We start from the raw sequence: 24024 nt of genomic DNA, 5'->3' as shown, positions 1-24024 counted from the left end.
TTTATTCGCTACCAGCACCTAAAGATTGAAGTTTGTCCTAAATACATATGTACATACGTATATTTACACTAATGCATGATCTGACGTTGGCAAGCATCCCTTTCGCACTTTCGCCCTTTCGCCATTAAAGTCAAATAAAATAGGCAAAAGTGGAAAAGCGGATAAGCTAAAATGCCATTTTTCGAATGGCGTTGAAGGCAAGAAAATTAGGTAACATAAATCTTTCTGTTTTTTTTTGTACTAAGTACAATCAATCAGCTGTGAAAAAGTATGAAGAAACTCATCTGGTTCTGCAAATGGATCTAAACCATCTTTTAAATTTTTTTTCAGTATCCAAAAAGGTTATAATTGTAACTGGTTATTGTCTTCAAAATTTTTCTAAATCGCTGAATAAAGTTGTTGGTTAGCAAATATGGTTCCCAAACATAAAAAGGTTTTCAAAATAATAATTACTAGGTCAGGAAAATGAGCCGCATGAAGAGACCTAACTACTCAAGCTCTAATACGATTCTACAACTGCCTCCGCTTGACGTATTGGCTAGAGAGGTGATCGTTATTGTAGCCTTAAGATTCATAGAGACACATTCCTGGACTGATGGTACATCCGGCAACTCGGGAATCTTAGGGACGATGGCACCCATACCGTTATCTACAAGTGTTGGCTGCTATAAAATTCGTCAGGGCTAGAACACCGACCACCTTTGGAAACATTTCTAAGAGAACAAAATGGGAACAAAAGTCTCCGGAACTTTTTTTTAAATGAACTAAATGGCAACAAAAGTCCAAGGAACTTTCTCTCGAAGAACAATTTGGGAACTACCGTCTCAAGAACTTTCTGACAGAGAACGAAATGGGAACAAATCTTAACTATTCACGAAGGATTGAAGCGAGAACATAGTGTTTCAAATAGCCTTCAATAGTATCAAAAGAAACTAAATATAATTATGCAAATTAAATCAACGAAAGACTTAGGACACGAACTTTTTTTTTTTTTTTTTTTTTTTTTTTTNACATTCCATCCAAACGATAAAAGATCAGGAAGCCGAAATGTTTCAGACTTCCTCTGGCTGAGAATTAACAAACGTGGTTCTGACTGAAACGATTTTTCATCCCAAAATGCAGAATATTTTTAGCACCAATTTTGGTTTGCTGCTAGTATCGCATACAATCTTTCCCTTACTTTCTACACGTCTTAAATTTGATTACCCAAATGTATTAAAAAGTTACTCAAAATTTGTTTCGAATGCTCATTTAATTCGAGCATTCACACAGCATTTGGATAAAAGCAATATTTCTTTTGCTATAAATGGCTATTTGCTTTATAACATTTTTTTTATTTCCAATACGCAATCTGGGGCATCTGTACTATATCCGAGCATATGTTGACAAGAAATCAAACGTACACACATACATGCATACAAGTACACACGACATATATTGGGTCAGCATTCGCTTTGCGTCAAAAAGTCCTATTACCGCATCCCATTCAGCAAGGATGTGTTGTCAACCTTTTAGGCATTAATGTTGAGACACAAACATTTTATTACGGTCGGATTTCTCTGTCACATTGTTACGCAGTCACAATAAATGCAACCACAGCTCAATAAATACTTCATATAAACATATAGTACATACATGCACAGTTATGTACATAAATATATATGTACATATGTACTAGGTTGTTCGATTATTCGCCTTTTTTTCGAAAACTGGAAATTTTGCAAACAGCGTATTTTCCAAAAAAATAAAAAAAACGGGTAAACCGGTTTTATTATACATATCTACAGAAATCATGACCAAAATTACAACATGACCGCTAAAAATAGGTATAACTTTAATTTAGGAATTAATAAGACAATAAGTTCGACGTAACATAACAAATAAAACATAAAAAAATTTGCAAAAACTTCTACTCGCATCAGCTCATCTGACATCCCTCACCTTACGGCGAAAACCCGTCGGGCTTGGCCTTTCCTTGAGCCTGCCATATGATGAGAATGAATACTACATGTGGTCGATTTGACTGATCAGGGCAGCAAAACAAAACAAACGTAAAAGATTTTCGTTTTATTTTTTACGGAATTTTTCGAAGACAAAATATTTTACATGCATTTTCAACAAAACAAATATTTAGAACACAGAATAAAACACGGTTTTTTCAATTGTAAAAATCCGGTTTACTGAGTATTGGAAATATCAAAATTAAAAAAAAAAAAAAACGGCCTAAAAATATTCAAAAAGACGGTTTGGAAAAACTGAGTCAACCACCCTAGTGCCTACATATTTAGAAATGTCCAATATCTTTGCTTGTATTTATATGACCGATTGATTGTCGGCAGAAAGTTTACCGCATTTGTTAAAGTCAAACCGCCAATCGACTACGTCAAGCCGCAAAATCGATGGCTCCATTAGTACTTTATGAAAGCTTAACGTGATTTTTTTACGCACATGTTTGTACGTATATATGTATATACTTTTATAAACGCACATTTATATCATTTTGTGTGTGTGTGGGCTGCACGTGTAGGCTTTTTGTTTGTTTTTCATTTGGCCGACTTACTGATGTACTGATGCTGATGTGCTGAACCATTTTTCTGTGATTGCTTCATTCAACCACATGCATGTTAAAAATTCATTCGCATACACACATACACATATACGCATATATTTGCATACGCACAGTCTCCTACGCAACATACTATACAAGTTGCAATACAAACTTTTGGTTGACAAATACATACATACATATACATATATTTTTTGTGTTACCGCTCCTTTATTGCAGATTATTCAACCAACTGAGAGTTGGTGAAATTTTCGTTTCTTTTATTTTGTACCACTATCCATCCCTACTCTATGTGGCATCTCTTTAATTCTTTGTGTATCTCATAAATCTTTGCCTCTTTGTATGCACATTCAAGCAGATAAGCATTTCTTATAAATGCGCTTTTATTTATACGACTTATATGTCGTTCTTCTCTGCTTTGTCTGCTACAGACGCCCATTCGTTAAAAGCCAACTTTAGTCCTGACTGCTATCTGTCATTTGGTAGTACTTATTCGCATTCAGTAAGTGTGTATACTTACCTTCTTTTAGCTACGAGGGGCAAACATACATACACATGTGTAGGTAATTTGCATATATCAATGTAAGTATGTAGGTATGGCTTATTAGCAAATTGTAACACACCCAGTTGGAACTTTTAGGTAAGAAAGCGGCGTACTGGGTTATGATCTGAAATCTAAAGATATAGTCGATGTCATTATATTTTATGGCAACAAAAACAACTGGTTTATCTCCAACGATGAGTTTCTTCCATCTTCTTCTCGATAGCGCATCGCATCCAAAAAACAAATACTTAATAGCCTCCGCGTCAAGGTCAAGGTTTTCAAACAATTCTTGGAAAAGCTTTCTTAATTCTTAGTTACTCTTGGAAAACATAAGTCAAGTTTTCGAATTCTTTATTATTATATCTCTTAGTACCACCTTACAGTTGTTAACCTTATGTTATCAACATTATTGGTCACCCACGTGCAAATTAAAAACGTCCACGATTATTTCAAAATTAAAAAAAAAGCTTAGAGGCCGCTACCAGAGTTTGAAAAAATTAAATTTTTTTTAATTGTAAAATTTCTACAAATTTTTTACTTTGACCAGCTACAACCCGGCGAGTTAATGAATTTACATGATTAATTTTCAATAGTATGTGAAGTTCCTCTGGTTCAAGTAAACATTTTACCAAATTTTTGAGTTTTTTTTAATTAAAATTGTTTCAAATTTGTTTATAGTTTTGAAATTTTCCTGGATGTCTTTATTTCGTACGTAGAAACAAGTAAAGGGGTGCCCCTTATAACACTCTAACACACAAAACATCTCTAAGCTAAAGAGATGGTAAGGGGATAGTAATAAATGTACTTAGGTGACTGCCAATGGTTGAACTAAGTCGGTAAGTGCTTCCTCACTACGACCCTGCTTTGAGAATGAGTGACTTAGCAAATCTGGCTTACCCGTGGCAACTAGCGTGGAGAAAGATAACAAGGAGACGCATAAAAAACAGCCAGAGAATCATCGAAACCGGTAGCGAATGCTACTGGCTGTGCTAATCCTAAAACTCTAAAGCAAAAGACCTAAACACACCGCAAACATGGCAGCGGAAAAGTCACTCCAAAATGACTAATGATCTGTATTTAAAATAAATTCCAGTGAATTCAGTAGGTGGACCGATCCAATCGGAACTGTAGGAAATGAGGTCTTAGGGAAAAACATATGTATGTATCTACCTAGTTGGTTCCAAAAAACCCTCATGAATTCTATCATGTGGATCTCAAATGAAACCATGGGCTTCATGGCAGCATATCAGAACAGAAGAGAGAAGAAAAGGCACGAAGTCACTGATAAGTAAGCCACCTTGGAGTACAGGTTCGAATCTTGGGTCTATTCCAGGGAGCTTGATGTCGTCCAGTCACTAACGCCAAGATCTCATGGCTGCGTCTTCCAAGCCGGAGTTCTAAGATATGGCATCTGCTGAAGTAATTCAATATTGGACTCTTGTCGGTAACTCAATTAATATGCACCTCTCTTGTCAGGATTCCGGTCTAAGTCAGCATTAAAGGAAACGAAAGAGCGAATAGTCTATTAAGAAAGGTACCTCTTTAGTCAAGTCTGCAGAAATGACACTGAGATTCCCAATTAGGTATATGTAAAGAGATGATTCCTGTAACAGTTGAGAAAGAGATGGTTTGAGATCCACGCCTCAGCTTTAACCGAACTGCTGCAGGTCAATAACTGTGCATCTGTTGAAAAGGAAAGTTTGCTTGCTTCCAAAATAGGTCTTATCCCCAACAAAACTTACCAGAGTTATTGCTTGACATATGTATAACGGTAACTACTGAGACAGCTAACCGGAATTTTTATTAGCTAAAAAGAAGATATACGTTACACACTAATGCGGGAATACGAATCCAAGAACATTACATATTTTTGAATCAAATGAAACAAGCTTTCATAGCGAAGGCAGCGACCAAGTCAGTCCCGAACCAACAGTAGCGGAGACAAGGGGACTGATCCCGCCCCCTTACCATCACAGTGAATAAGAAACTCGCTTGAACCTCCCCAGTGGAATGAACTTATTTGGAAAAATCATAGAGAAATTTGATATTATGTACATACATACATACATACATTTAAAGTTAAAACTTGGCTCACAGAGTAATGAACGGATTTCAACCAAATTTGGGGAATATATTCCTCAGGGCCATGGTACGAAAAATTTTAAATGTATACTGAATTTATGATGAGAAATACCTACATATACGAAAAATAAATCCACTAGATGGCTCTGTAGTCGAGATTTCTAATAAATAAATATTTATGGTTAAAAATTATGTCAAAAATCTGCTGATATCTTTAGAGTCGACCTCATCTTAAATGTGACTAACAAAAAAAAAAAAATCATGTTACAATACTCAATAACACTGTTGAAATAAATTTTAATAGACTGCAATAACAATGAAAAATGGACTACCGGACATTGAATGAATTTACACATCAAAGCTGCTTTTTAGCTTTAAAAATCTGCTACAAGTATATAGAAAAGTATTAAGCTATGTAGACGGAGTCGTGGGAATCATTTAGTAATTTTATAGATTTCATCCAATGATGTGAATAATTTTAATTCAAAATTTATTGAAAATATATATAAATACATATGCCGAAATATGCGAAAGATTTCCCACTGGGTAACAAACACCGAACTACCGAAAACTATTCCATACATTTTAATCGTTAAAAGTTGGAAAGTTACCATTTCTCATTGCACTTTGCGTAAATTTACTCGAGGGCACAATGCATTCATTTTATCATTTAGTTAGCTTATTCTTCTTCTGGTGTGACTTTTGTTTCGGTCTCTGCGTACGCATTGTCTACTCCTTTTCAGCAATTGTTCTACGGCGGTCGGGCAACTTTTGAGCGTTTTCATGCAGGCATTTATAGTACAACTTTGTGGGTACTGCTGTTTATTTATGTTGGTATACGTGTTTTATGATTTTGAAATTGTGATTACAAAAAAAGTTTAAGATATGCACATTTAATTTATTCTGCATTTGGGTTTGTACAACATAAACGGCAGGGATGTAATTTCTAAAATATTTATGCAAATTTTTGCTTTCATTGTCAGTTGAAACCCACAAAATGGCATTTTTGCATGTGGTGAACGTTAATAGGAAGCTCTCTCATCTCTGTTTACAATAAATCCAGCATTAGTTTTGAACGTCGGAAAAAGAAGAAATATAAACTTACTTTAAAAACAAGTAACAAGCTATTATTTCTCGGATAAATTAGCTTCAGGAAGACTAGTGTCAGTAGCTCACGAAGATAAGTATCAACAAAATACTTAGGCCTATATAAAGGATTGTTAAGCTCAGCCCGACAATCCGTTTTAACCACTTAAATCAAGCTGGTTTAGTCAGCTTATCCTGCTATTCAGAATCTCTCAGGAAATATCGAGAAATCCCGAACAAAGATTTTCCTATACATATGTTGCTTGCTTGATTGTCAAGGACCCTTTGGCAGCACAGAGCACAAGCTGTCTCCCAAAACCAGAGTAATAGTGTCTTCGCTAAGGCAGGAAAATGTATACGTTCCTAGCACTGAAATTCTGTCCACTGGGCAGAAGTACAATACAAATTAGCCAAAAAATTACTTCTACGAAATGGCAGAGAACATTCTGTGTCCCAGTAAAACTCATCATAAGATCACTTTATCTGATTGCCTTTGTTCTGAATCTTACATCGCCAAGAAATTCGTAGAGGTTTGAAACACCTCTATCGAACCCCTTGCTTCCTTTTCAGTTTAAAATCATGTACCAATAGCCTTAACTAAGGGATTTCTCCTGGTCCACTGTAGCTTTACGCAATATTTATTCTAGGTACATTTTCATTACCAGAGAATCAGAGCACATTTTGGTAGTTAGTGAAATCTTTCTGAAACTTTATTTCAAAAATGTTCGTATCAATATTCAAATACTCACAATTACTCTTATCGGTGTACTACATATTCGGATTCTTCTGAGGTCGTAAGGTCTATCACTATCCAGTAATCCTGTTTGTATAGTTAGAGATGCTCACTACTACACGGCAGCACTCAAGTTTAACATTTGGTCCCGACAACAACCAAACCAGGTTTTGTTTAATAGCCTCGAAAAAAGCTTCACCGAAAACCCCATCTGCGGCCCGGTTTTGGAAATACTAAACGGTCCAGAAAAATCAATAATAATCGGTTTTTAAGAGATTGGCATAATAATGAAATGCTTCGTGATTGTCGGGAATTTTCGACACTTCAAGATTTTCTTCCGATTTTTTGGAGTTTACTAAATTTTTTAAAGAACTTTGGTGAATTTTTTCGACCTTTTCCTTATTTTGCCAGGACTTTTCGTGATTCTTCATGTTACATTTTTCGAGATCTAACGGGATATTTCAGAAACTCAGGAGTTTCGGTACTTCTCGAGATTATTTTTCGGTAACCTACGGTAAGCCACAGTAAATAGATTACTTTCATATGATCGATAAAGTGGAAAGATTTCGGAAAATGCCTTCTAAAATAAAAACAATTCCAACAAGCTCTCGATGAATATTAAAAGCAAAATTTCGTGTTCCACTCATGAATAGTTAAAGAACTGAGAAAAACTTATCGATATATATATCGCACATTTACTTCAATAGTGTCATAATCCAAAAAATACAAATTTTTAGTTGAGTATCCAGAAATTACCGGTTTTTGGTTTTTTTTTATTATTATGATATCTTGCAGCCAATGTATCTCTAAAATATTATGTCCCAAATATTTCATCTATGAAATGAAAGCATTTATTCATTTTCCATGTCAATGAACACCATACGCTCCCAGTCAAGCAATTTAAATTAAATCTTATCCCATTTAATTAACTCATGCATACATATGTATTTCAATTAATTTCATTTCAGGATGCAGCAATTTGTGTCAAGTTTCACTTGGAGCGCGAGAAGAATCCACACAAATTCAACAGTCGCATGAAAAATAAGCTGTGGTATTTTGAATATGCCACTTCGGAAACATTTGCTGCATCATGCAAGAATCTTCATGAGAACATAGAAATTGTGGTAAGTGTACATACTCGTATGTATATGTATGAGTAACGAGGGTAAAATAAGCAATAAAAAATATGAAATAAATTATGAGAAAACTAACTGCAAAAGACACATGAAAAAGTAAACTGTCGCCGTAGTTATGAGTGCTTGCATAAATGTGTGTTTGTAAGCCTAGGTAAACATGCGGGTGCATGCTGGAAAAGTAAGTGTTAAGCATGTGCCAAGTGGGTGCGAAGTGCTTTAAGCTTTGGGATGAAACTTTTGCAGTATCACCTTGAAAATCACGAAAATGGTAGAAAAATATCAAAAAAGAAGCCACAATCAACGCGAAAATGGGGAAAACCATAAAGCCTTGTCTTACCGCGTGTTACTTTAGTGGCATCCAAGTGAATGCACATGTTTGTATGCATGTACATATGTACATATGTATTATTTTCGGTGTATGCGTGTACGTAGTACCCCTGCAAAAAATTGTGCGACCTTATCTCTAAAGAGAGTATTCCGAGATTACTCTCAACCAGGTACGATTGGTCATTAATTAGCCGCAACTAGTCTCATACGGGTACTATTGGAAATCAGATGGTCTCGACTCATTCCTTACGGGTATAATTGGAGATCAATTAATCCCCGACTCATTTGTAATGGGTACTGGTACTACATTTGTGCTGTGGTACTACATTCTGTTTAGCCAGTAAAAGTGACTAGTCGCTTTTTATAGCCGTTCGGGTATAGGGTGAAACAATTAGTCTCTTCATAGGACAAGCTCGAACAAAAGCGATTAGTTCATTCCATATAAAGAGATCAAAAGTGCTATTAGTCGCATGTTCCTTTGCGATTGCTCCCGGAGTCATCCCGGATTAGTCGCATTTTTCGCCGGGACCTCACTTGGCGTAGCTGCTGCTCTTCACTTTTTTCTTTTCTTTTTTTCTCCTTGTTTTTAGTATTCCGTCATCAAGTCATCAATTCCGCCGCAGTGGCATTTCATGCTGTTGCATATTTTACCTGATGAGTGAATTTGCTGTGCAAGCGCGTCTGTAAAGCGCAAAAGAAAATTCATCATTACTGCTCACTCACTTTAATAGCAGCCATTGCTGCTGCTTCTTCTACTGCTGTTGCTGCTACTTTAGTGGCAAAACCAATCTTAACCCAGAAAATCATCAACTTTTAGTAGCAATCTCTGTTCGGCACTCGCTTTAAGTTTTGTCATGAAATTCAGCGCAAGAAAGCGATAATATTTCCGATTTTTTCTTTGCTCGTTTTATTCTTACTCACATCCCTATTGAGATTTTTGATTGAGCATACTGGAAATTTGTTCGACCGTAAATTATGCCTTTTCTCACAACGGTAATTTGGTGCGCAGCTGCGTTTCACATCAGCTTATCTACGAAAAACATTGCACACAGCTCATTAGCGTCGACGTGCTTCGGTAAAATCGGTTGGCATTTCGGGAGAATATGGAAACATTGAGAAATAGAATATGCAGGAACAAAATGAGGAAAACTCAGAAAAATTCAAAGACTTTCAAATACTCTGCAATTAGCTTAGATGGCTTCTCCATCTGTTGAAAATTAAGGCCTTTCGATCAAAACCTCTGATACACAAGCTTTCGTAATTTGAGTGCTTTCGAGCGTTTTATACATATCAGTCATGGACAGAGAGAGCTTTTTACTTAAAACTTTAAACGGTGATGGGCACCGTCTTGCCCGCGGGCAAATCGCCTTTAAGCTTTATGTACATTTTGTATAGGCACGTGCGGAGTAAAAGCTCTCTCTGCCAATCACAACTTTAAAAGAGGCGATGCTGTCAAAGTACTGAGCTCTTTACTTATATAAAAGCTCCAACAACAACATAAACAGCAAATGAAAGTGAGCACCTATTGCACCCTCAAGGATCAGACATAGATCCGGCAAAATCAATTTGAAACAAAAGATAAATCTGGAGTACTAAGATGACAAGATTCTGAAGAAACTTAAAAATAAAGAGGTTGAAGAATTCATTAAACGAGGTCCTTTGGCTTTGGTTCTCACAGATTGCACGGTAAAAACCGGCTTTCCTATGGGAGAACTTTACAAACCGTGCAAGGGCTTTGCAAGACTGCGAGAATACCCCTATTATAATTTTAGCTCTGGGTTGGTATCTAGAGGATTAATTTGCATTTCGCACACCTTGTGGCACAAATTTCATTTAATCCTTTTCCGACTTACTACTCGCAGCACTCCTTTCCTCACTTCAGCCCATTTCCTTACCAAGTCAAGTTGTCTAATAACTAAGCATAACGGGCTTCAATGAGCATGGATTCAGTATTCTTCTTCCTCTTGAGATTTTTATTTTCCTACTGCAAGAATTTATGATTCATAAAACAACTAAAGATCAAATTGTATGAAAAAAAGATTTTCAAAAGTAGTTTGCGATCAAAGGTTCTCCAGACTCTGACTATGAGCTAAGTTCGATGGTCGCCATCTTCACTTTGTTTTGACTGAGTACGTCACGAATATATTATCGACCCACAAGCCGAACAAAGAATGCATTTTAGGAAGTGAATAATCAGCTGATCTGAGCAGAAGTATCAAACACTTTTTAATTCAGTTATTTTCATGAACTCTAATTAAATATGTTTACATAAGCTATGATCTAAAGTTGTATGGGCCAAAAAATATGTATGTATATTAAGGCGGGTCAATTTTTTCGACTATCGGCGTATAGCAAAGGAGGATTCTAAGTATAATTCTAAGCAAATTTTTCGAAGTTGTTGGAGTTTTCCAAATTGCGAAAATAGATTTCTTCTACTTAGCATTTTGCTATAGTATCGTAAAGAAGTGCTTAAATTTTGTATAAAAGTTTTTGATATGAGGAATCTATTTTTAGACTTATCTTTTTCTGAAAACATCTGCCAGAGGGCGCAACGGTGAAAATTTTCACATTTTCTTGTTAATATAAAAAAAGTATATTTTATTTAGCCTTATTTTTATCATATAACTGAAATTCAATACAAACTACATGCATACACATGTATGTAAGTATGTACATTAGACTGCATCACCAAAAAACAGTTGCGGTTTTCCACCGGGATTACAAAATTTATTTTATTTGAAGACGTACACCAAAGTATTTCAGAAAAATATTGAGATTTACGTGTGCTGAACCGATTTGAAAATACCTCCAAAAATGGAGTTTTTTATGCATAAAAATAGTTTCTTAAAGAACATTAAAAAAAAAATCCCATCAGATGACAGTTTAAGCTTAAAAAATTTGCATAAAAATATTTAAAAATATTTTGAACGGAATCGTAATAATGAGATTTTTGATGCTGGTTTTCAACTTTTTTTAGACTTGTGGGGTATCTGTTACTCTCGTTATTTCTGTGCAAAACAAATTCATTTAAGCACTTCTTTAAGACACCACAGCAAAATGCTTAGTAAAATTGACCTATTTTCGCAATTTTGGCAAACTCCAAATTGATTTTAGACCCGTGATGTCTTTGGAAAATTTGCTTAGAATTACACGTAGAATCCTCCTATGCTATACGCCTATAGCCGAAAATCAAATTGACCCGCCCTAATGTACAATCTTCCCTCCACATACATACATATTTACATACAGTTGAACGACCTATTCTATTCAAAAGGAAAACTGCTTACAAGCAAACTTTTTAGTGGCAATTCATCTTTATGTTTCCACTTTGCGCATTTTGATTCAGCGGTCACAGCTGTTTCTGAGCATTTTACGAGCAATAAAATTAACAGCCAATGCATTGATCAAATAAAATAAGCATTTAAAAGTGCTTAACACGAGCAGCTTAGATGACTTCATGTGTGAGTATAAAGTATGAATGGACTAATCCAGGCTGGTGAATAGCTAAGCGAGTAACTACTTGACTACACCTACTAAACAAAGGGTGGAGTAAGAATAATAAAAAAAAAAACCCAAGGAAGGAAGAATAAAAGAATTTGCATAAAACCTGTATGGGCCACAAAATTGTGTTTGAATACATTTAGGCGTAATAACTTGGCGGAGGAAAGTCATTCACATACATTTGCGCGTTAAATAGTTGCCTTTAAAGCACATTTGTACCTTGTATACCGCAATCATTTAGCAGCTTGCGGCAATAAAAGATAATAGCTACTTATGCCAGATTTGCTTGTTCTCAGTTTGGGAAGCCAATGAAGAGCAAGATACTTGTGAAGATGTGAGATCGAGCATAATTTGCGTAAGTAATGATGTGTTGTATGGGATTTATTTTCGTACAAAATGTTCCTTGAGATTTCGTGTCAACATTTATGTATATGGAAATACCCAAAAACAAAGCAATTTTCGACAGGAAATTTCTTTGACCAGTGAGCCCTATGTAAATATGTACCACAAAATGGACGGAAGGAAGGAAGTCTTAACAAACGTAGTAGAAAGCAAACAGAAATGGGAAAAACGTGCCAATTTTATGCAAAAAATTATGGCTCCATTACACGTGTTGCTTGTTGCCATTTGTGGTGCGTTTTAAAAAGCGATGTTGGCACTACATACAAATAAAAACACCACAAATTGCGGTGCTCGCTTAAGAGCATCGTAGGCAACAAAAAAAAAACAACAAAGCTCAAAGCGCAAAGCGGAAAGCAAGCTAAATAGCGGAAGTTAATAATTGTAACCAGTCAAGTAAAAAGGACAAACCAGCAAAAGAATAATGTCAAAAAAAAAATAAACACTTGCCGCACATTACGAGCAGAAAATGTCCTTTTTCTTACCCAAAGCTTGACCACTAAGGCAGTACATACTTATGTATAAAAATATATAGCAGCTGGCAGCTGTTAAGCGATTTGCAGCAAGCAGACAGAGCACTCACGCGTACTATTTATTGTTTTTTTTTACTGCTTTTGATAAAGCACAATTTGCTCTGCGGCACCAGTAGCCAATTTGAGGTTATTCTTATTGGCTTTATACTCATTTTTGTTTATTTTTTAAATTCCAACATTTTTATTGTTTTTTTTTTTTTTTTTGTATCTCCTTTGCAGTGCGATGGCGTTTCCCTCAATTTAGCAAATGGACCACATCTACAGGGTGTCGCTCTACTAAACATTCCTTACACTCATGGCGGCTCGAACTTGTGGGGTGAACATCTTTCGCAAAAGCGAATGCGCAAAAGTGCTGGTCCATTTCGAAAAGGCAAGAAACTGAGATCCTCGGATAAGGAACTTTCAGCGACAAGTTTCACATCTGTCGATCTGTCAGTTGCAACTCAAGGTGAGTAAATTTTCAATTGAATGAAGGCAAGTTGTTGCAAATTTTCTTTTTTGTTTTTGTTAATACGTATTACAATCAAATTACGCCTCACCCCTCAATAACCCTTTGACGAGAAAAAGGTTACACCAAACAAAAGCTTATCGTTCCCTTATAAGCTGAAGGATGTTTGTTTTTAGGGTGTAGAACTTTAAATTGAAATAATATTGAGAGATTACCTAACTTTTCGGTTTTGTTCGCATAAACCAACGACTTCACGAATGCTAAGAGAAAATAATCTAAATATGAAGAATCATGGCTTTTCCAACAATAATCGCACTAAAACTTGAAATTGTGGTTATTGTAATAAATTTGATCATCAATTATAATTCTTTTAAATTATTAGGCAGGCTTTTAAGCTTTGAGTGAATTTTCAAAATTTCCAAAAAAAGTTCTTTCCCATTTTCCAAATTTTCGGGTCTAAGGAAATCACTAGCTTGAACTTCTGTGTTTTTTAAAAGATGTTACATACATACAAATCGCTTATCTGCTAGAGGGATAGCTTGTTATATTGAGTTATATAATAGCTGCGTTCCCTAATACACGAAAAGTTGCCAGAATTTACCAGAAGAAATAGCAAGCAAAGTGGTGAAAAAATGGCAGTGTAAAATCGGTCCTCTCTTTGTCAAAAGTTGCAAGATTTTACCCGAAGAATTTTTACCTGTAAAATCTGGATAAAGTGTGAAACCAACAGCTGTTCAATGTTGTCAAAACGAACTGAAGTTGAATAAGCAAAAACATAAGTACATCTGCATTTTTCAACTTATTATATATATCGTAGCGAATAAATATCAAGTTTTGCAAGTATTTTTGTTAATTTGCCTATGTATTTGCGTATAATTTATCAAATCGGCTAATAAAAAAAAAAAAACGGCTATGTAAACAAAAAATTTCATCTTCGGTGTGTTTGACAATTTTTTACCCGAAAATCGTTCTGTACTTTTTGTTTTTTTTGTTTCCTCTCTCTCTCTCTATCTCTCTGGCGGCTATTTCGATTTTAAACAGTTGTACCTACAGGTTTTTTCCAAGAAAGTTCAGGAACGAAACTAATATTAACTACGAGTGCATATGTACATATGTATGTATGTATGTATGCTACAAGGCACAATATCTCAGGAAACCGGTGAGCGAATCATTTTAAAAGGCAGTAAGGAATGATATGTGTGGAATGTTCACACTGTGGGTGCTAGGTACCTGGTTATGAGGCATCAAATCATTTGACTGGGGATAACTCAGACCAGGCATTTCTTGGAGAACTTGTTGTGCCTCTGCCCCGCCTTTACATTAACTAGACATGAGGCTTTTGTCAGCGATATGTTGAGAGACGAACTAACAGGAGACCCAGGAAATGTACCACTCCAACTAGTTTAGTCCATTGGGAGAGGGACGTTAGTTGAGTGTGGTTTAGGGGGCGTATGAGTAACTTTATCATTACGCATTTCCACCCCTTCTAAAATGGGGGAAAATGTTGTTTATTGGAAAACGCAATATTTGAACTACAAAGTCGGGGATGTTATAACTTTTGGTCGTATTACCGACTTCTGGTTTCGACAGGAAGTGGGTTAAACTGACCGGAAGTTCATTTTTTTCAATGGGATATATACATTTTTACCACTGATTCGGATTCTGCATATAAAAATACGTAACTTTTGTTTCAAATTTTTTTTTCGAAAGTGCCTTTTTCAACGAAGACGGATTCCAACATTCGCTATCGCTACATCTAGCCCCTCATGCTACCATCTATGGCTACTTCTCTGGTTACTTTTCCATGTTACATATTTATAGGCCCTACTGATTTACATTTAGAGAATTTCGGCGATAAAAATTTAACGTGGCGATTGTCAGAATTCCACTACTCGACTTCTAAAATGGTCGAAAATGTTTTTTGTTGGAAAACTAAAAAAAATATGAATCTCCAAGACGGGGATGCTCTATCTATTCATCGTATTCCAACTTCAGGTTTCGAATGGAGGTGGGTTAGAGATACCGGAAGACCATTCTTTTAAACAGAAGTCCATACAGAAATAAGTTTCCGACAAAAGTATAGTACTTTTTTCGACAGAATCCGAATCGTGGTAAAACCGTGTATATCTCCTTTAAAAAGATGAACTTCCGGTCAGTTCGAAACTTGAAGTTGATAATACGACGAAAAGATAAAGCATCCCCGACATTGTATTTTTGCAATTTCCAATAATGGTCTAGGACACCCTGTATAGTTGTAAACGCAACTTGGTTCGTAGCCAGACTGAAACATGATTTTTTTATTTTTTCTTACAGATTTCGGTGATCGCCTAATTGAGGTTATAGGTCTGGAAAATTGTTTGCACATGGGTCAAGTGCGTACCGGTCTTCGTGCCTCTGGTCGACGCTTGGCGCAATGTTGTGAAGTAATTATTAAGACGAAGAAAACATTTCCTATGCAAATTGATGGCGAACCATGGATGCAAGTACCTTGCACGGTACGTATGGTAAAAGGAATAGGAAGTAAAAAATAATAATTCTACAAAAAGTTAAAATAAAATAAAATTTAAATAAAACAATAAAATAAAGGAAAATAAAATTAATTTAAATAAATTAAAATAAAAAAATAAAATAAAATAAAATAAAATAAAATAAAATAAAATGAAATGAAATGAAATGAAATGAAATGAAATGAAATGAAATGAAATGAAATGAAATGAAATGAAATGAAATGAAATGAAATGAAATGAAATGAAATGAAATGAAATGAAATGAAATGAAATGAAATGAAATGAAATGAAATGAAATGAAATGAAATGAAATGAAATGAAATGAAATGAAATGAAATGAAATGAAATGAAATGAAATGAAATGAAATAAAATAAAATAAAATAAAATAAAATTGAATAAAATAAAATAAAATAAAATGAAATAAAATAAAATAAAATAAAATGAAATGACATTAAATTAAATTAAATGGTGTTCAATTCTTTTAGAATACTGTAAGGCAGTAACTGGATTGGAAAAAGCCTTGACCACTATTTTCAATGTGGCGGCGATTCCACAGCGCTCTAAAACGCAAAAATAAAGTTTCACATTATTGAGACTAGTCTTCCAGTATTCAAAAAGAACTAACAAGCGGTTTTTCATTGAAATGACTGTAAATATAAATGCAATAAATTGCAGGAAAAAAATTCATTTTTTATTTGCATTTTCTCTGCATTCAGATTAAAGTCACCCATAAGAATCAAGTTCCTATGCTAATGGCGCCACGTTCCGAAAAAGGTAGAGGCTTCTTCAATTTACTTTGCAGCTGATTTCGGCGGAGCGTATCCGCTAGTAGTTCCATAGGGGCATCACTAACGGAACGACACCAACAACAACACAAAGAAACCACCGTCCAACACATAGAATAGCTTTAATTTTTAGCAACATACATACATACATACATACCACAACAAGTCCTGTAATCGCAAAACGGAAAACGAAAGTGGAGAAATATTTAAATGAATAAAATGAAGAGAAACTATTTTATGCATATACATACATACATATAATACAAGGAGAAAAAAACAAAAACAATTGTAAACCTGTTATGCAGTTTAGAAATAGAAACCTCTGCAGTGTGAAGAGAATTTTTATCATAGAAAGTTGAGAAGCGAAAAAATACAAATTTTAATGCATTCGTAATGTGAGCTTTAATTTATTTTTTTATAGCATATTTTAGTTAAAAAAAAAATGTTTTAGTGGTATAAGAAAACAGTAAATTTATGGTAAGGAAATATATGTATGTATGTGTTAGAAGTGTAGCTTATATTTACTTATGAAAGATAAAAACATCAACAAAATAAACTACATAAATAAAACCAAGATGTGTAATAATTGCCTAAGACTAAGGGCCCCTAAGTGCTTCAAAATGCCAAAAAAAAAAAAACAAAGAGTCCTAGCAAATTTAGAGCTTTTAGCGCGGTTTAAGATTTTTTTCTAGTTAAACATATGTATGTACATATATGCAAACAAACATATTTATTATTCTATTAGCGAATTTAGACATAGCAAATTATATTTGTGTACGAGATAATGTGTGATTGTGCTTTTAATTGTAAAAGTATGCATGTATATTTAAGCGCCTATGCAAGCTCGTGAAGTGTTAAAATTGCTTCTTGCATTAGAAAAGAAATAAAAAAAAATATTAATTTTAATGTAAATACTTGTACAAAATTTCATTATATATTTAGATAATATGCCACATATTTATATAAAAAATAAGTATAGATACTACTAGTCAAAAATATTTTTATTATTAAACTATGTATTTTTTAAATTAAATTTTTTTATTTTTTTCAGCGTTGTAGAAGTAGATTAAATGTTATTAGATAATTTAAATAAAGTTATATAAAAATTCAAATGGCTTAGCAAAGCTCATTGTTTTCAAATTTTGTTTAATTTAATTTTTTGGAAAGAACTCTCAGCTGTTTGTTAAAAAATGTTTTACCCTCTTCTTTACATCTATGAAGGATTTCTTACATTCGAATGTTATTTGGCTATCAAACACGCCATATACAATGAACCAAAAACCCCAATGACTTTCTGCAATACCCGTTTCAATTTCTTCCTTCTCGTAACTATCGGGTTTCTTACTAAATGAATATTAGAGCTAATCGGTATTGACTTAAGCTATGTTTACAATATAGCGCAATTTTATGTTTTCTTGATTTGGTTTTTGATTTATGATATATGATCTAATTTTTTACTAAATTTATTTGACAGATTTTACTAGACAAAATTATTTAATATCAGCATAATTTGACCTGAAATATGCTTAAATATACATATAAAAATCGATAACTCGAAATTAAATATATAAAATACAAAATGGTGCAGCTTTAATGGAATTTCAGAAAAAAAACAACAAATATGTAGCAAATTATGTATACAAGTAAATAATGTTTAGAATATTTATCAAACAAAAAACTCATATTTACTACGTACTGTCTAGTTAAATGTAAAGTTTAGGAAATATTAAAAATTTAAAAACCCAAAAAACAAATATTTAAAAAAACGAAAATTTTTAAAATAAATAAATATAAATATACAATGAACATTCATATATGTATACATATGTATGTATATATTACACATGTTATAATTATTAGCTCGCCTATTAAATTTTTTCAGTCATTGTAAAAGTATTTATTATTTTTTAAATTCTAGCATTTGCCTGTTGGATCTAAACTCCACATCCACAACTTAAACTATCAAACTCTACATTAAATATCTATCGAGGCTCGAAATTTCCCCACTCCCAGGAGACTAGTCTGCGGTCCGCTAAAAGAAGGACACCCACAGTGGATATGTTCCACTGCCCACTGATTCGTCCTGCATCTACTACAGAGCCCATCATTTGTCAGAGGCAGTTCAAAGGCAACTAGTAAGTAGCCGAGCATACTTCGTCTTAAGGGATAGGAGAAACTGGTTCGCCTTTGCATCATGCACAGGTCGAGCTCCCTTTTAATCGCTTGGAGGGAAATCGGCACTTCCTCTATTAGAATGATTTTCGACACAGCACATTCTTTGGCAAGCCTGTCGGCCTCCTCGTTGCCCATTAACACCAGTGAAGAAGTGGTCCGGCAGCTTATCGGATTTCTTGAGTTTTAGTTCCGCGCAGATCACTGCCGGCCCTTCACCTTTCTCCATTTTCGACCAGCCAGCATTCCTACAACCCAGCATCTTTTGGCATGCACAGAATGCCACTGATGCCCTCTCCTCCACGATAGCTTGCTTTCGAGTACTACTCCAAGGTACTTGGTGATTTAGTTCATCTGGAGCGTCATACCATCCAGCTTTGGCTTAGGCCAGTGAGGCAACTTGTATTTTCTGGCGAGGAGTACCAGATCTGTTCTTTCTGCATTAATACTAAGCCCCACTTTGGTTGCCCAAAGATGTACATATGTACATATATCCCGTAGTTCTTGGTCATAAGTGAGCTGTTTTTGGACAGACACTTCCCCCTCAACTATGACAGAGATATCATCCGCATATGCAGTAAGTTCGACAGGTTTTCCTTTCATTTTCTTTAGTATTCTATTTACCAGCAGCTAACATAGTAGCGGCGATAATACGCCCCCCTTGTGATGTGCTTCTATTTATTTGTTTGTTGGTATCGTGCCTACCTCACGGCGACGAAACACTTCTGCAACATACTGCTTATGCTGGTGCTCACTATCGTCGACATTCCATCTAAAATGAAGCTAGCCATTGCCATAAGACATTGCTATTCTCAAGGGAGCTGGTTAAAAAAGAAACAATTAGTAAAATAGTTTCTAAGAATTAAGTGAAATAAAAAATTTTTATTTTTAAAAATTTATTTATAAAATCTAAGCATTACAAGAAATTTAAATAAAAATAAATAAATTATAAAAACCAAATTCCTGAAAATTAAACGAACTTTAAAGAATTATTTTTTCTTTTTAAAAGTTTAAACTCGAAAAACTAAATTAAAAAAAGAAAAAAAAAATAAAAAATAAAAAAGAAGAAAAAATATAAGCTTCGGAAAACTAAATCATATAAAAAAAAACTTCCTTTTCAAAAATAAAATAAAATAAAAAATAAAAAATAAAAAATAAAAAAGTTATTTCTGAGGATTAAATTAAACTTTAAAAAAAGTATTTTTTTTTCTTTCTTTTTAAAACATCAAAATCTTAGTATCAAAAGAAAATTAAAAATTCCGCTGCCTGAGGACTCGAACCTCGCATCACTCGAATGACACGCCAGTGCTTTGCTCACTCGGCCAATGCAACCAGCGAGAGCAAAGTGATATACATATCGCACACCTAGATCTATAGTGCGATCAACTCAAAAAAAAATTGTTGGTGTTTTTTTTTTGCATAAATCAATTCGTAGGACTCACATACAATTAATTGAAATCGTCGATGTTTTTGCAAAACCGCCCATCGCCCAAATGCAAAACCGCCTATCTTACGGCACTGCCTTTCAAAGCAATGTCTTCAAAGAGAACCCGTTTTTTCGTCATGAATCATGATTATACACATTAACTAAGAAACTACTGTTATTTATACCTGTTTTTGTATTAATTGCATTGAATCTGTACGATCCACAAGCAGTTAATTTTCCGTCTCTGAGTTTTGAGTTAGCTCACTTTAGATCTGTGATGCGTGCTTTCTGTCAAAAAAGCTTTTTACCATAAAAGTTCATAAGAAAGCTTTTTTTGTGAGAATTTCTTACCAGAATAAAGCAAATCTTTCAAGCTACTTACATATGTTGGCTACTGTCTTTCAAATGACTTTCAACTGTCTTAACCAGAATTGTCCGGTATATGTTTACGGCAAAGTAAAAATCGTAGGCGGGAAGTTATGCCGTGAACTCTCCAACCATTTACAATTGTCCTTGAAACGGCGAATTTCTTTAGCTCAGAGTCAATAATTTGCAGCTCTTGAGGACTGTAGGTCAGGAGTCAATATATATATTTTTTTAACCACAATTTTGTTTCCTTTTAAAACTCCATTAAGTGGAATATACACCTGTGGTCAGCTGATTAAATTAAGTGACATCTTGACCAGTTATGGTTATTTTTCTTTTGTTTATTTAATGTTTACAATTTTTTTTTATAAAAGTCCTGCACATAACATAACCAGCACTACATATGTACATAAATCCACATTTCAAACTTCTTACAAAAATTATAAAAATTCAACAAACTTTAACACTTACCACCCAAAAATTTTAAACTTTTTATTAAATATTTTTAGAAAAATTTTAGTACAATTTTGAAGACGCTTGAAAATCGCGTGGATTTTTAATTATTTTTTTATTTTGCTGACGGTGCGTGGTATTTTCTTCAAACAAACTTTAACAATTATACCCAAAAATTTTTAACAAGTTATTTAAAATTTTTCAGAAAAAATTTAGTAATGCAGTTTTATAGCCCATTAAATTTTAGTAAAAAGTACAAATTTCAAGGCGCTTTAAAATCGATTGATGTTGAATAATTTTTTTTTTTCTAAGTGCTAAGCATATTTTTTAGTATATTTAAAAGTAACTAAGTATAATGGGCTATAAAACTGCATACCTAAAAATTTTTAATAAAAAGTTAAAAATTTTTGGGTGTAATGGTTAAAGATTTTTTAATTTTTATAAATTTTGTACAAAGTTTGAAATGCGGATTTATGTGATGCTGGTTATATAATGTGCTTAGTTTGTATAAGAAAAAGTATAAACATTAAATATTCAAAAGAAAAATGCCAAAACTGGTCAAAGTATCACTTAACTTAATCAGCCGACCACAAGTGCATAACTAAAATATATGTAAATACACTTACAAACATATGTGCATATTACAAGAAACTATGTACATATGTACATAGGTATATAGTATCGACGTGGTCCATAAAAATAACTAGACAATGTGTACATACATAGTAGATACGTATTTTAGTGCTAGTACTGTAGTGTAGGGTATTGCATTTAGTTTTTAGAATTTATTTCAAATGGAAAAATAAACGTTTTTGAAAACATATTTCATATGCAAGCATACACCATTCAACGCATGCCTATGTATGTATGTAGATACGCTCAGGGTGTAAAAATGTATATATGTATGTGTGCGTACGTGTGATTGTATGCATTTGCTATGAAATAGAACACCACAGTAGGAGTTAACATTAATTATAATAAAATAATGAAATATATAAAATAAATATAAAACTAAAAGATATTAGTTTAAATATATTCGAGAAACTCCATATATATATATATATATGTACATACATATACAAACATATACACATAGGCATCTATTTACATACATGCGCATAGTAAAAAAAAAAAACTTCAAGAAAAAATATAGAAATCCAGGCGTTTAAAAAATACTCACATATGTATGTATGTACGTGCTTACAAGATAAAAAATCGCTTATTTTATTAATCTTAATAAAACAATTTTTTAGTATTGTGCTGACCAAATAGAGCTTTTATCCTGTTCGCATCAGTAAAAAATATGTAGCAACAGCCCCTGGCAAAACTTTTTAAAGCTGTATGTAAATTCCACATATGCGTTCAAAAGTTAAATATATAGAGAAAGCTTAAAAAAAGTTTTACCATCACCGCTTTAAAATAGTGTCTATGAAGTGGCAAACTCTGGTTTGCAGGCCTATTCTGAACGTTACGAAGATTATGTAACCGCAAAATTTAAAAATTCTCTTAACAAAACCTGAAACTGGGATTATATTTAACTCCCACAAAATTATTGTTACCAGGGCAGAACAAACCTATTAATATAAATGGAGCTTCGAAGCTTTTTCCTTTCGATCGACTTTATTTAGGGCCGAGACCTTCTAGAAGACTTTTGAGTCTATACGACAGGGACTACCTAAAAGAGAGCGCATCTACGCATATCATAGCAAAGGCACGAGTTCTCAGCTTTTGAATGCTCTTATCTACAATACTCATGCGACTGGCACAAAATAAGAGCACTATCTGGCCAAAACTAGTCTAGACTCTAGACTCTAGAGCTATAGCCCTAAGCTTAAAAAAGCTTCTCCTGCGGGGTATGATTGTTCGTGACAGATATAAAACAATAACGTCCAAATCATATGCCGGAGGCTTTCAAAGCTTTCTATAGGTCTTGCGCACAGAGTCACTTATATAAAATCGTCACTTATATAAAATCCATCAATAAAAGAAATATTTACACATTGAATACTTGAAGCATATTTTCTATTAATTTTTTAAATTTCTGAAAAGAAAAAAATACAGTGCCGGACAAAAGTATTGGCACAGAGAATTTTTCGCAATATATGCAAAGTTTTTTATTCTAATTTATTTTCAATATTTTTTAATAAAACTATAGTTCGTACTTCACGAAAAAAACATAAAAACAAAATCTCTAAACTTTGTGCAAAACTCAGGAAAATTCAATAAATTTGCATACTAATTTGCAACTTCTTATTCAGATTTTCTAGAGAAATTCTAAGTATGTAGTTTTATAGCCCAACTAATTTTAATATAACAAAGTGCAATTTTGAAGTATCTAAAAAATTGCGTTGATTTTTGGACATGCAAATTTATTGAATTTTCCTGAGTTTTGCACAAAATTTAGAGAATTAGCTTTTATGTTTTTTGGTGTAGGACGAACTATATATTTATAAAAAATTATCGAAAATAAATTACAATAAAAAACTTTTCAGATATTGCGAAAAATTCTCTGTGCCAATACTTTTGTCCGGCACTGTATATTACAAACAATTCTCATATGTGTCAACTGTTAAAGCCGATTAACAAGCAATGGAATTGCGTGAACTGGTAAAAAATTGCAATGCTTTCCGAACTCAATAATTCACAAAAGCTTTCATTAGCTCAATACTTTACTTCGAACAACAAATAATTTAGTCAAAAATCTTCTGGCCATTTTTATCAGCAGTTAAATTTTATTAGAAATCAATTTTATTTATGTACTTAAAAAGAGTGCTATATAGTTGTTTACGTAGTGTAATCATTGCACTTTATGCGCTTTTGTAATTGTAGAGCATTGCGCGCCGAGTCCAAATAAAATATGCATATCGTCATTTAAAGTACAAAACCGCGTATCGTCATTCTGCAACGTAACTGGCAATTTGCTGCCAAAAAATTGGGTTTGCTCACACAATATGCTCTT

At 33.7% G+C, this 24024-nt stretch overlaps 1 protein-coding gene across 1 annotated transcript in view; it reads left to right on the top strand.

Annotated features, from left to right (window-relative positions):
- Window positions 1-17080, top strand: part of Dgk (diacyl glycerol kinase 1) — a 178269-nt gene extending 161189 nt beyond the window's left edge. The window contains exons 18-21 of the mRNA XM_017608996.1: window positions 7980-8135; window positions 13127-13355; window positions 15669-15850; window positions 16580-17080. Coding sequence (XP_017464485.1) covers window positions 7980-8135; window positions 13127-13355; window positions 15669-15850; window positions 16580-16669 — 657 coding nt within the window. The 3' untranslated portion in view covers window positions 16670-17080. The remainder of the gene's footprint in view (window positions 1-7979; window positions 8136-13126; window positions 13356-15668; window positions 15851-16579) is intronic.
- The last annotated feature ends 6944 nt before the right edge of the window (window positions 17081-24024 follow it).

The sequence above is a fragment of the Rhagoletis zephyria genome, unplaced genomic scaffold, assembly GCF_001687245.7.
Source record: "Rhagoletis zephyria isolate East Lansing unplaced genomic scaffold, Rhagoletis_zephyria_1.1 Rzeph_scaffold_00180, whole genome shotgun sequence".
Taxonomy (NCBI): domain Eukaryota; kingdom Metazoa; phylum Arthropoda; class Insecta; order Diptera; family Tephritidae; genus Rhagoletis; species Rhagoletis zephyria.
The sequence above is the reverse complement of the archived record's forward strand: the minus strand, read 5'-3'. Positions and strand labels throughout refer to the sequence as shown.